Below are 14,797 nucleotides of genomic sequence, written 5' to 3' on the forward strand. Positions count from 1 at the left end.
TTAGAACCCTTACGTGCAAGAAAGTATTCCTAATCAAAATAAGATATATCTTGGAAAAAACCAATACCCCTCTCGAGTTTCATGGTGTAAACAAGTTTACAAACAAGTGATTAATCAAGAAATAGTTACCATCCCACTAACCACAGATTCATTATCCAAGGCAATCAAACATAATAAGGAACTCAACATCAATGAAACATTCATTATATAATCATGAAGATTCAACAACAAAAAGTACTAAGTTTCATACAAACGAGATTACAACATAAAGATTATTCAAGAAACAAGTTCATTACTGCTATTACATAAACTACATTAAATATAAACTAACATCAGCTCATAACTTGCAAAATGATCAGAATACATGTTCAAGAACAAGGAATCGAACCATAAACAAGCAAGGAATTGATGGGTTGGATCGGTTATGCTTCCACTCGATCTTGGTGCTTCAAATGGGTCTGATCAGGACTGCTTCGGAACCCAGAAATCGCCCAGAAACATAGAGAAACACCCAACACTTGAACCAGTGGCGAATGCTGCTACTTATAGGAGATTTCCAGATTGGCACGGTCGTGCGAGTTTGGCACGGTCGTGCGGCAGGTGTTGTCGGGTGACGTCAGTTTCTTCGATCCCGAGTCAGCCATGTGCACTAGTGGACAAGTTGTCTCGGTCATCAGATCGGCACGGTAGTGCCACGGGTGGCACGATAGTGCCATATCAACAGAAATGTTAGTCAGAAACCTTGGTCAAGACTTGGCACGGTCATGCTTCGGATGGCACGGTAGTGCGGTCCGAGAAACAGTTGGCACCAGCCCTTGCACTGGCAGTGCTTCCGAGATCGGAGGATCGGCACGGTAGTGCCGATGGATGGCACGGTCGTGCCATACCTGTCAGTCATCAGATTTTTTCCTTTTTTATCAGAAATGTATCAGAATTTGTTCGTTTTCATCATAATTTTCCTTTATGCTCTGTTTAAGACCTGAAAATATTAAAGTACCGGATTTGGCACCTAAACGTTGTGTTTTTGGTCAAAAATGCTTAAAACGGAAGTGTTTCGGGGTATAAAAACATGAATAATTTAACGTATATCAAGGTCCTTCACAATAAAACCAAACGGATCAAATTCAATTGAAACATGACTGTCAGTTGTAAAACGGCGAACAGAAATCAAGTTTTTGATTAAAGAAGGGGCATATAAAACTTGATTTAATTTAAACGGTGGGAAGGGTGGTTTAAGAGTTTGGTTGCCATGTCCAAGAACAGGAATGGTTTTGCCATTACCCACGAGAATATTTTTAAAAATGCCATTTTTAAAAAAAGAGGAGAAATTGTCAGGGAGGGGGGGTCATATTAGTGGTCGCACCTATATCCATAGTGTAAATAGGTTGATCAACTTCAGTCGGGGCATAGCTTGTTGCATAAGATTGTGCCGGTCGTGAACCAAGAATGCCTACAGTATTGGAAGGAGCCCGTTGTGGTGCTGTTGGAAAAGGATATGGGGGCACAGTGGGCCAAGGAGCCCAAGGTGAAAAATTAGGAGATGGGCTTGGCCATGTGTTGAAGCTGAACGGCCAAGGAGGATACCTAATTGGAGCCGAGACCTATTGTGAAGAATTGCCTCGTCCCCGACCCGCTGAGCCACCTCGTCCACGTCCACGGCCGTGGTCGTGGCCTCTTCCATGCGATGACTGGTCACGGTTGGAGTCTAACCGATTGTCATAGCGTCCCGATGGTTGCCGAGAATCAAACGTGTCAGACGATGACGGAGCACGAGCATCGGCAGATGCCACGAGGGCTGTACCAGCGGCCTGAGCCGCGTTACGGACCTGATTGGTTTTTCGCGTTTCAGCCATGCAAAGTCTGGACCGGGTCTCGTAGAAATCCGGTAGAGGACTGGTTTGTTGAATAATCGTGGCCGTGCTCTCGTACTATTCCGTAAGCCCCATAAGAAGTTGCAAGACCAACTGTTCTTCAGTGATAGGAGAACCAACATTAGTGAGTTGGTCATATATTACTTTGAGGGCTTGGCAGTAGGCCGTCATGGAAGGAAATTGTTCAAGACGAGTGTTGGCGAACTTGTTATTAAGGTCGATGGTACACGTGGCTTTGTTGTCTTGAAAAATATTCGCCAAAGCCGTCCAAGCAGCATACGCATTAGTATTAGGTTTCAAGATGGTATGAAGAAGGTCGGTGGAAATCGTCCCATAAATCCATTGTAAAACAATGGAGTCAAGGCGTTCCCATGACGGAGAAGACGGAGACTTGTCTTTGGCTTGATCCTTGTCGGAAGAAGAAGACGTTTCAGCAGACTTCTTCGGCTGACGATGGTCATAAACATCATAGGAGATGCAGTGGATCTTGAATAATTCCGACCAAGCAGTATAATGGTCGTTTTCAATGTCGAGGGTTATAGGGATGAGAGCTTTGATGTTGGTGATAGTGACAGCGGGATGAATAGGAGATGCCATAGTAAAACGATGAACAAGGAGGGGAGCAAAAAGTTGCGCAGAGGATGAAAAAGAGGGGGGCGATGAAGGTAGGATCGGTTAGGGTTTAATGGTTTGATACCATGTTATGATTGAAAACTTGGCCTCCTTCATTCATCTATCAATCATATATGTACAAGAGATCATATCTCCTATTCTAATCAAGAGATCTACACAATATCATTAACATATTTACATTCCATATTTATCTATATTCTATTACTTCTAAATACTGGAAGTTGCAAACTATAAACAGCTTCGAAGTATGTCACATGAATCAGTGTAGTGTTGCTTGAACATGCATAAAACAGTGATGAACATCCATTTCAAGAAGTCTTCGACAACTGTAAATTTTGTCAACTGTTTTATACCCACTAAGTGTTTAGCAACAATAATGCGACCATTATAGACTGTAGTGTAGCAAACAAATAGATAACATCAGTTTAGAAAAAAAGGGACTGTAAAACAGTCAACAAAAACAAAGCCGAGGTATAATTAGGGAAGAGAAACAATGTACCTTCAAGTCTTTAACAATCAACAACTTTGAAAAAAAACAAAACATATCAAGAGCTTTGATGTTGCATTTCTATTAAACAACAAATCAACACTAAAACATAGTTTGTTGTTGATTGTAAGTGGTAAGTCGGTAAGTACATGTTTGTTTATCAGTCGACGAAGCCAAGAACGTAAATCAGAATTCGAGAACAAACAATTGATTTTATTTTCTCAAGAACTAAAATATTCGATGAAGCCAAGAGCATAAATCAGAAATCAAATAACCTTTGACGTAGAGTTTCACTTTAGAAGCCAGACAACTCTGATTAGATGATTAATCAGTTCAACTGATCGTTGAACGTTGATACACAAATGGTGGATATGATGACATGACGGTTCAATTCGCCTAGTTGCACCTTGCCTCTTGCTCTCTTTAATTGCATCAGCTATTTTAGTGTAGGTTGTTGGAACTAATTGTGTGATCGAGTTCGTCTCAAAGTTAATGGGTCTTTTATATAGTTAGTCAATAGTTTAGTAATGCATCTTATGTAATTTAGATTATTATGAGGGTTAATTATGCAAACTCTCTAAACAAGTACGGGTGTTTTATTAGGGTTACGATGTTTCAACACATCATATCGTATTGTATATGTATGTCACGATGTAAACTTCACGGGTCATCACCCATAATCGAAATTCCATTGTTCTACTCGTTTTCTTTGTGTTTCTTGATTGATGAAGTTGATGCAATGATCCCAGAATCAATATAAGCCCTAAACCTGATTTCATCATTCCTTTATATAGCCTAATGCAAGTTAGGGGGCCAAAGCTAGGGCATTACTTACTTTAGGCTTAGGCTGACCTTGTATGCCATCAAAACGTGTAACAATAATTGTGTTCAGATGTTCAACATATGTTGACATAGAATTATACATTTCTTCAAGAACAAATGTTTTACTTACTACTCAACACTTGTTGATACAAGTATTACTTATTCACAACAAATTAGTGTGTAACATTTCAAGTCTCAATTATGGGTACAAATTACACATCACTCATGATAGATTCTGTTATACCATTAGTTGTGGGCTAGCGCTCCCCTCCACTTAAAGGGTTTTTTTTTGGCTTAAAAAATCCACACATATATCCATGCCCAAGCCCTTCATGCTTGTTACCATTCTCGTGCCCTAGGCCTTAACACCCCTTTGGTGTTGTGTTTGGCTCCCCTATGGGCTGGTGGGTGTGGCCATAAACTACTACACATAGTCTTAAAGCAACTAAATACCCACAACAATATATACGACCAAGGATCATATGGGCTGTTATGATTAATGGTTCAATGAATTCTATTGATGAGAAGTATACAATATATAGGCATACAAATTACACCTAGGTACCTAGACAATATAACAATTACAAATACAAACGTAAACATTATCTAACACCCCCCTCAATGGAACGATGAAGGACCAATATGAAGCATTTGACGGAATGTGTTAAATTGAGGACTAGGAAGACTTTTAGTAAAAATGTAAGCCACCTGAAGTTTGGTAGGAACAAATTTAGTAGCAAGTTTTCTAGTAGCAACAAGTTCTCCAAGAAAATGATAGTCGAGATCAATATGTTTCGCACGCTTGTGAGAGATAGGATTTTGAGTGAGAAAGATGGCACTTTGGTTGTCACATAATATAGTAGGCCTGTCCGGAGGTAAAGCATGAAGTTCTTGAAGAAGATGTGTTAACCAAACAGTTTTAGCAGCAGTATTGGCCATGGCTCAGTATTTCGATTCACAACTTGATCCAGAAACAGTTAGTTTCTTTTTGGCACTCCAAGAGATAAGATTTCCTCCCAAAATGTAACGCCCCAAAACACGGATGTTTACATTCGCCATACGTTTCCATATGATAAAACATAAAACAAAATGACTAGGCTATTTAACCTAGTTAAATAGTTTAGTCAAAACATAAAGGAATGAAGTTTTGGACAAAAAGGGGTAGCAAGCATACTTGAGGGACTAAACTTGGACAATGAGAAAGTAAAATTATTAAAACACAAACACATATATGTGTGTTATGAATCGACCTGCAGAAGAAAGAAAAAGGGGAAAACCCTTCTCACAACAAGATTCAACAAAATTGGAAGTGAGTTTGAGAAGAATCTGGAGGCATGTGTGTAGTTCCTTAATCATTCAAGCATTTTAAACAAAAGGTAAGTCGAATTGTATGATCTGATGATCTTTGGTGAAGTGGGCTATATTTAATCCGTGAAATTAGGTATGAGTATTGGTTAGAATCACCATATAGAAGACGAATTATGTTTAATTTTGGTCATTTGAATGATTTGAAGTAAAACCCACTTGGTGTAGAACTATATTGAAACATGATGATCATGAATGCAAAATTTGATGTAATGTTGATGTATGTAGTTACATGTATTGAGTATTTGTTGAATGAATTAGATGTAGAATGAAAGACATGTGAGTTTAGTTGAATTTTTATGATCCATGACATGAACTAGTAGGAATAGGCATAGAATACTTGTACTATGTGCTTAGTATGTTGTATGCACACCAAGTGTTTGATTAAATGTCTAGGTGAAGTGGTGTGCACAAAATGCAACATATAAATTACATCAATTATGGCTTAAAACTAACCCTTTTTTAGTACTAATGTTGGAAAAAGTATGCTTTTGTCTTCCTTTTGTATTTTCAGGATTAAATGAGCTCAAAATAACAAAAGAAGCAAAAAGACAGCAAAATCTAACATAAATACAAGAAAAGGAACAAAAGTGATATGCCCGACCCTCCGACAGCATCTCTCCAAGCAAAACAGAGAAGCCAGAAGACTGAACACGCCCCGTGCTCAGCGAGCACGGGGCCATGCCCAAGAAGCAGCAGAAAAGACAAACCTATAGAAGCTTCTATTGCCCACCACGGGGCCATGCCCAGCGGACACGGGGGCGTGGTCAAGTTGCTGCAGGTGCATTTATTGTAATTGCGAATTACAATTAGTGAAGAGAGAGTGTGTCAGATGGACACGGGGCTGTGCCCAGCGGGCACGGGGCCGTGCCCAGGCTTCTGTTCAGCCTATAAATAGGAGTGCTTATGTCACACCCCCAAAATCCACCCGCGGATAACACCCGCTTCGAGGGCGTGACTGACCAGGATCTAGCCACCAATTATACTAAGCATTGGTTAATATTAAAGTAACACTTACTAACCATACGATTAGCAAATATCAAGTTCAGAGTTTTAAGTTCAGAGAAAATGTAGCGGAAGCTTAATTAACAGTTTTGAACATTGTTCGCAAGGTAAACATAGTAAATGCCCAACACACGGGCAGACGACCACTACACATCCCAAGCAGCTGCTCCAGTCACTGGCCACCTGCAAAGCATGCAGTAAGGGGTCAACAATAATGCTGAGTGAGTTCACTAGTTGTCCAGTTTTAATTACCAAAAACTTGTTTCACCAGTTAATTTATCCGTTTATACATGCCATGGGGAGCTACCCCAAAAGTTAGCGACTAAACCGTTTTCTAATACCGAACACTAGGTAACCGAATGCGTTTCCGCAGGATGCCCCGATGTCAATGTTCTATCATCATTGACGGATGCCTGAGTACATTAGTTCACGACCGATCCCATACCATGGCACGGTGTGAGGCTGGTAAAACCTAAATAGCGCTATCAACTAATAACCCGTTCGCCTGGCACCGGCGACTAATCGGTATTATGTAGTAGGGACTTGAGTGATAGAGTTGCGTTTAGTGCCGTTAGTTGCAATCCGTATAAACAGTAATTAACTAAAAAGGTTTCCCAATACAAGGGAAGATAAAGTAAGTTTGTTTCCCAATAACTAGGGAAGGAGTGTAGACGGTATCCCCTTTTCAAGGGGATAGGGTTGTTTCGGTCTCGTGTCCCAAACCACCGGGACGCATGCTTTTAAGTTGTGAACTCACCTTGGGTTGCTCGGTATGATACGTTACTTGGTTAAGTGTGTTGGTCACCACGTCCTAACATGGTTACCAAATATGGGTCAAGTCGGGTACAAGTAAACACGTCTAGCATACACGTATACAAGCAGTTGACAGGCAGAAACACAAACAGTAACATGTATACATACAGTAGCAGATCAAAATGAAGTCCAGTCAACAGGAGGCCCAACAGTTGAAGTCCAAAACAACAAGACAAACAGTCAAGGCCCAATAACATAAAACAGCCCAGTCGAAACTAAGGTGGTTGCGACTCGCAACCGAGGTTGCGACTCGTAACTGCGGTCTCGGTCCGTCACGTTTTGGTTACGACTCGTAACCGGAGATTGCGACTTGGCAGGTGTGGTTGCGACTCGCAACCAGGTTTGATGCGTGCTGATTGCGACTCGCAACTGGAAGGTTTCGGCTGGTCATGTGTGGTTTCGAGTAGCAACCAATGGTTGCGACTCGCAACCGTGATAACGTGCATGGCAATCCCTTCTAGAACCGGTTATAGATTCAAGGTGTGCGGGTATGATGGATCGATGAATGAGCTTCCGGTTGGCGGTTCCGAGCTAAAGCCGAGTATGTTCTTGATGTTGGTTGAACCCGAGAAGAAGGAGAAGGATGAGAAGAGTGGTCTTGGTTGCTAGAACTTTAGGGTTTTGTGTGAGAGATGAGAGTGTGAGAAGGGAGTGTAAAATGGCTAAGGGAGGTGGGGTTGGGTTTATATAGTGCACCGAGTTGGGCTAGGGGTTTCCGGGTTGGGTTTCTCGGCTACAAGGCCTTAACCGGCCCAAGTGCTTCACTGTTCACTCGAGACCGTGGTCTCGAGTCGGGTCTCGGGTTTGGTTCACATATATATAACACTTATATATATATACATACACATAAGTAAATCGGCACATAACACATAATAACAAATAGTTTTTTTTTTTTCATATATTTTTACTGTTAGTCGATTGCGTACATGTTCGTCACATCGAAAGGTTATCCGGAAAGATCCGAGGTGTCACATTATCCCCAAGTTTTAGGAACTTTCGTCCCGAAAGTTAAGGCAGCCACTGTCAAGCTAGTGTAAGTGAAAGCGTTTCAACGGGGTGTCACGTCATCCCCCCGTTAGTTTGGAATTTCGTCCCGAAATTCGTTCGTAGCTTCAGTGCTGGGATTTTCGTTAGGGAACAGCTGGGGATATTTGTGCTTCATTTGGTCTTCCCGCTCCCAGGTATACTCTGGGCCACGTCGCGAGTTCCAACGAACTCGTACAAGAGGTATCTGGCTACGTTTGAGGAATTTGATCTCTCGATCAGTGATCTCAATCGGTTCCTCAGTAAAGTGTAGCTGTTCGTCAATCGTCAGTTCCTTAAAAGGAATCACAAGTGTTTCATCCGACAAACACTTCTTTAGGTTGGATACATGAAAGACGTTATGTACCGCACTCAGCTCTTCAGGCAGGTTCAATCTGTAAGCGACCTTACCGATCTTCTCGGTAATTTCGAATGGTCCGATATATCGCGGATTAAGCTTGCCCCGTTTACCAAAGCGAACCACACCCTTCCAGGGTGAGACTTTAAGTAGAACCCGGTCACCGACCTGGAATTCCAATGGTTTCCTACGCTTATCAGCGTAGCTCTTCTGACGGTCACGAGCTGCCGCCATGCGTTGTCTGATCTGGGCAATCTTCTCCGTTGTATCTACCACCATCTCTGGGCCCGTGATTTGACTATCACCGATTTCCGCCCAGCAGAGAGGTGACCGGCATTTACGACCGTACAATGCCTCAAAAGGTGCTGCCTGAATGCTAGTGTGGTAGCTGTTGTTGTATGAGAACTCTACTAACGGTAGATGCTTCTCCCAGTTCTTGCCAAAGTCGATCACACACGCTCTAAGCATGTCTTCTAGAGTTTGGATGGTACGTTCGGACTGTCCATCCGTTTGCGGGTGATAAGCAGTGCTCATATCCAAACGTGAGCCAAAGCATTTGTGCATAGCTTGCCACAATTCCGAAGTAAATCGAGCGTCTCGGTCGGAAATAATCGAGGTTGGCACTCCGTGCCTCGAAACTACTTCCTTTAAGTAAATCTCTGCCAAGGTAGAAAACTTGTCTGTTTCCTTAATAGCCAGAAAGTGCGCGGACTTGGTTAGTCGATCCACTATTACCCAAATAGCATCATTTCCGCGTTGAGATCTAGGTAGCCCTGTAACAAAATCCATGGAAATTTGCTCCCATTTCCATTTCGGGATTTCTGGTTGTTGGAGTAGACCTGCTGGCTTCTGGTATTCTGTCTTGACTCTCGCGCAAGTCAAACATTTGCTGACGTATGTTGCTATGTGGGCCTTCATGCCAGGCCACCAATACGTAGTCTTCAAGTCATGGTACATCTTGTCCGAACCAGGATGTACTGAGTAGCGGGACTTGTGGGCTTCGTCCATCACGAGTTCACGTAAACCTCCAAAGAGTGGAACCCAGATGCGTCCTGTTACATAGTAAGCACCATCTTCTTTCTGTTCTAGTTGCTGTCTCGACCCTCGCAGAGACTCAGCCCTGATGTTTTCCGGCTTCAATGCTTCAACTTGAGCATTTCGAATCTGGGTAGGGAGGTTAGACTGGATGGTAAGTTGCAGTGCTCGCACGCGCTTTGGTATAGTGTCCTTTCGGCTGAGGGCGTCTGCCACGACATTGGCCTTGCCCGGATGGTATTTGATGGCGCATTCGTAGTCATTCAAGAGTTCGACCCATCGACGTTGCCGCATGTTCAATTCCTTTTGCCTAAAAATATGCTCGAGGCTCCTGTGATCGGTGTAAATAGTGCACTTGGTACCGTACAGGTAATGTCTCCATATCTTAAGAGCAAAGATCACTGCTCCCAGTTCCAAGTCATGCGTCGTGTAGTTCTTTTCATGCGTCTTGAGTTGTCGTGAGGCGTAGGCAATAACTTTCTCGCGTTGCATTAACACGCAACCGAGTCCATGAATAGACGCATCGCAGTAAACCACAAAGTCGTCAGTACCGTCGGGCAACGAGAGAATAGGAGCGCTACAGAGGTTATCCTTAAGCCTCTGAAAAGCAGATTCCTGTGCTGCATTCCACTTGTAGGCGACGCCTTTCTGAGTGAGTGTTGTGAGAGGTTGTGCAATCTTTGAGAATCCCTGAATGAATCTGCGGTAGTAGCCTGCTAAACCCAAGAATTGACGAACTTCAGTGGGGGTCTTAGGTGTAGGCCAGTTCTTTATCGATTCGATCTTAGCTGGGTCGACATGAATTCCGTTCTTATTAACTACATGGCCGAGGAAATGGACTTCTCGAAGCCAGAAGTCACATTTAGAGAATTTGGCGTACAGTTGCTCGTTGCGAAGGAGTTCGAGGATAAGGCGTAGGTGCTGTTCATGCTCTTCTTGACTTTTCGAGTAAATCAGAATATCATCGATAAACACGATCACGAATTTGTCGAGGTAAGGCTTACATACGCGGTTCATAAGATCCATGAACACTGCAGGTGCGTTAGTCATTCCAAAAGGCATAACAAGGAACTCGTAATGACCATAACGAGTCCTGAACGCAGTCTTGGAAATATCTTCGTTACGAACTCTCAGCTGATGATAACCTGATCGCAGGTCAATCTTTGAATAGTAGCTCGATCCTTGCAACTGATCGAATAGGTCGTCGATGCGCGGGAGAGGGTAACGATTCTTGATGGTAACCTTGTTCAACTCACGATAGTCGATGCACATTCGGAATGTGCCGTCCTTCTTCTTGACAAAGAGCACTGGGGCTCCCCAGGGTGATGAACTAGGACGGATAAATCCTTTATCCAATAGTTCTTGTAGTTGCGTAGAGAGTTCCTTCAGTTCTGCAGGGGCTAGACGGTACGGTGCACGAGCTATGGGTGCTGCTCCAGGAGCTAGCTCGATTTGGAATTCGACCTGACGGTGAGGAGGGAGTCCAGGTAGTTCCTCAGGAAATACCTCGGGATAGTCGCGTACTACAGGAAAATCTTCGATCCTCTTTTCCTTTTCGCGAGTATTGGTGACGAGTGCTAAGATAGCGGTGTGCCCTTTCTGCAAACACTTCTGGGCTTTTAGAAGCGAGATAATGCCTGTGACTTCTCCACCTTTGTTGCCTTTGACGATGAGGGGTTGACCAGAATGGCGAGGTATGCGAACTGCTTTCTCTTGACAGAGGATCTCAGCACGATGTTTGGATAACCAATCCATACCAATAACAACGTCGAAGCTTCCAAGTTTGACAGGGAAAAGATCGATACTAAACGTATGGCCAGACAATTCTAAGGTGCAGTCGTGGATCACATGCGTGGCCTCGATGTTCTTGCCATTAGCTATCTCGACGGTATGCTTAGAACTTAATAATGCGGGCGAATGCTTAAGTTTCTTACTAATGCGGAGGGATACATAACTGGCATCGGCACCGGAATCAAATAACACAGAAACATAATGATCATCAAGTAGGAACTTACCCGCCACGACGTTGGGATCGTTCCTAGCCTCTCCAGCTCCAATCACGAAAGCTCTGCCCCTTGCATTTCCAGCATTGTTGTTTTGCTCATTGTTCCCAGCTCCCTGATTGTTGCGATTCTGATTCAGTTCAGGGCAATCCTTTCGCATGTGCCCCGTTGCCCCGCATTTAAAACATACTCTGTTGTTTCCCTGCTGCTGTTGCTGTTGGGGTTGTTGCTGATTTTGCCTTGCCGGGAACTGACTTCTACAATCCTTGGCTTCGTGCCCCATCTTGTGGCATCGCTGACACTGACCCTTGTTACATGCCCCATTGTGGTGCCTGTTACACTTGTTGCACTTAGGGTAGTTTCCCCGGTAGCCACCCTGTTGCTGAGTGCCTTTGTTGTTGTCAGTTTTCCTTTGCTGAGCTGGGGCTTGAGTAGGGTTTGCATCCTTACCCTGATTTCCATCCCACTTTCGTTTGTCGTCACTAGGACTTCCTTCCGCAGCACTGATCCTTTTGGGCAACCTGCCCTCTTCCACAGCCTGATCCGTGAGTTTGTGAGCAAGTCGAACGATCGGCTGAATGGTAGTGTGGTTGGCTGAAGTCACGTGGCTTCGAATTTCTGGAGCCAGACCCTTGATGTACAGTTCGATCCTTCGATACATAGGTCGAGACATGTTTGGACAAAGAGCAGCATAGTCGTTGGACAGCTTGGTGTAGGTCTCAATCTCTGACCCAACCATCTTGAGTTCATAGTACTCATTCTCCAGCTTGTGGATGTCATCCCTGTGACAGTACTCTTCCTTGATCATATCCTTGAAATCTTCCCATGCAGTAGCGTTAGCAGTCTCTAGACCAAGCATTTGAATTTGCGCTTTCCACCATGAAAGTGCGCTTCCCTCTAGAGTACCAGTAGCAAACTTCACCCAATTAGCAGTTGGGCATTCACAGACAGCAAAAACAGCTTCGACCTTCTCAATCCAGTGCAGAAGGCCTATGGCACCCTCCGTGCCATTGAAAGGAAGAGGCTTGCAATCCATAAAGGTCTTGAAGGTACAAACACGTGGTTGCACAGGTGCAGGCTGACCTGTTGTGAGGAGTGAAGCGAAATAGGTTTAGAGGCGAAAAGACGAGGTGGCGGTAGGATCTAAACATCCTAAAGCATCGAGTTTACCTATAGGGTGAGCTGCGAAAGCTGCAGCCACAGTGTTGAGCAGGCTAGTGAACTGAGCCGGGGTCATGTTGACGTTTCCTCGTCCGCGTCCACTCATTGTCTTCATAACCAGAAAACATAGTATGAGTGCGTGATAGCGAGAATAAGATAGAAGAGAGAAGATGTATCTATCTAATCAGGCAACTAGTACGTATAGTAAAGCAGAAAGCATAAGACAAGTAAGCAAGTAACTATGGGTCCGAGCTATGAAGTCAGATAAGTCGAGCCTTGTACTTGGAGCGTAGTGTCGTCACGAGTCACGGGTTATAGTCTGGTTTTTCTCAAAAAGATTTTCCCCTTTTTAAAACCAAGTTCACTATAACCAATGGCTCTGATACCAATCTGTCACACCCCCAAAATCCACCCGCGGATAACACCCGCTTCGAGGGCGTGACTGACCAGGATCTAGCCACCAATTATACTAAGCATTGGTTAATATTAAAGTAACACTTACTAACCATACGATTAGCAAATATCAAGTTCAGAGTTTTAAGTTCAGAGAAAATGTAGCGGAAGCTTAATTAACAGTTTTGAACATTGTTCGCAAGGTAAACATAGTAAATGCCCAACACACGGGCAGACGACCACTACACATCCCAAGCAGCTGCTCCAGTCACTGGCCACCTGCAAAGCATGCAGTAAGGGGTCAACAATAATGCTGAGTGAGTTCACTAGTTGTCCAGTTTTAATTACCAAAAACTTGTTTCACCAGTTAATTTATCCGTTTATACATGCCATGGGGAGCTACCCCAAAAGTTAGCGACTAAACCGTTTTCTAATACCGAACACTAGGTAACCGAATGCGTTTCCGCAGGATGCCCCGATGTCAATGTTCTATCATCATTGACGGATGCCTGAGTACATTAGTTCACGACCGATCCCATACCATGGCACGGTGTGAGGCTGGTAAAACCTAAATAGCGCTATCAACTAATAACCCGTTCGCCTGGCACCGGCGACTAATCGGTATTATGTAGTAGGGACTTGAGTGATAGAGTTGCGTTTAGTGCCGTTAGTTGCAATCCGTATAAACAGTAATTAACTAAAAAGGTTTCCCAATACAAGGGAAGATAAAGTAAGTTTGTTTCCCAATAACTAGGGAAGGAGTGTAGACGGTATCCCCTTTTCAAGGGGATAGGGTTGTTTCGGTCTCGTGTCCCAAACCACCGGGACGCATGCTTTTAAGTTGTGAACTCACCTTGGGTTGCTCGGTATGATACGTTACTTGGTTAAGTGTGTTGGTCACCACGTCCTAACATGGTTACCAAATATGGGTCAAGTCGGGTACAAGTAAACACGTCTAGCATACACGTATACAAGCAGTTGACAGGCAGAAACACAAACAGTAACATGTATACATACAGTAGCAGATCAAAATGAAGTCCAGTCAACAGGAGGCCCAACAGTTGAAGTCCAAAACAACAAGACAAACAGTCAAGGCCCAATAACATAAAACAGCCCAGTCGAAACTAAGGTGGTTGCGACTCGCAACCGAGGTTGCGACTCGTAACTGCGGTCTCGGTCCGTCACGTTTTGGTTACGACTCGTAACCGGAGATTGCGACTTGGCAGGTGTGGTTGCGACTCGCAACCAGGTTTGATGCGTGCTGATTGCGACTCGCAACTGGAAGGTTTCGGCTGGTCATGTGTGGTTTCGAGTAGCAACCAATGGTTGCGACTCGCAACCGTGATAACGTGCATGGCAATCCCTTCTAGAACCGGTTATAGATTCAAGGTGTGCGGGTATGATGGATCGATGAATGAGCTTCCGGTTGGCGGTTCCGAGCTAAAGCCGAGTATGTTCTTGATGTTGGTTGAACCCGAGAAGAAGGAGAAGGATGAGAAGAGTGGTCTTGGTTGCTAGAACTTTAGGGTTTTGTGTGAGAGATGAGAGTGTGAGAAGGGAGTGTAAAATGGCTAAGGGAGGTGGGGTTGGGTTTATATAGTGCACCGAGTTGGGCTAGGGGTTTCCGGGTTGGGTTTCTCGGCTACAAGGCCTTAACCGGCCCAAGTGCTTCACTGTTCACTCGAGACCGTGGTCTCGAGTCGGGTCTCGGGTTTGGTTCACATATATATAACACTTATATATATATACATACACATAAGTAAATCGGCACATAACACATAATAACAAATAGTTTTTTTTTTTCATATATTTTTACTGTTAGTCGATT

General features: G+C 43.8%; 1 protein-coding gene across 1 annotated transcript; it reads right to left on the minus strand.

The window, feature by feature from the left end:
- Positions 1 to 1,928: 1,928 nt before the first annotated feature.
- Positions 1,929 to 2,468, minus strand: LOC110920315. The gene has a single exon (XM_022164533.1). It carries the CDS (start codon positions 2,466 to 2,468, stop codon positions 1,929 to 1,931), a length of 540 nt encoding a protein of 179 aa, XP_022020225.1.
- Between the last annotated feature and the right edge of the window lie 12,329 nt (positions 2,469 to 14,797).

The sequence above is a fragment of the Helianthus annuus genome, chromosome 16 (assembly GCF_002127325.2).
Source record: "Helianthus annuus cultivar XRQ/B chromosome 16, HanXRQr2.0-SUNRISE, whole genome shotgun sequence".
Taxonomy (NCBI): Eukaryota; Viridiplantae; Streptophyta; class Magnoliopsida; order Asterales; family Asteraceae; genus Helianthus; species Helianthus annuus.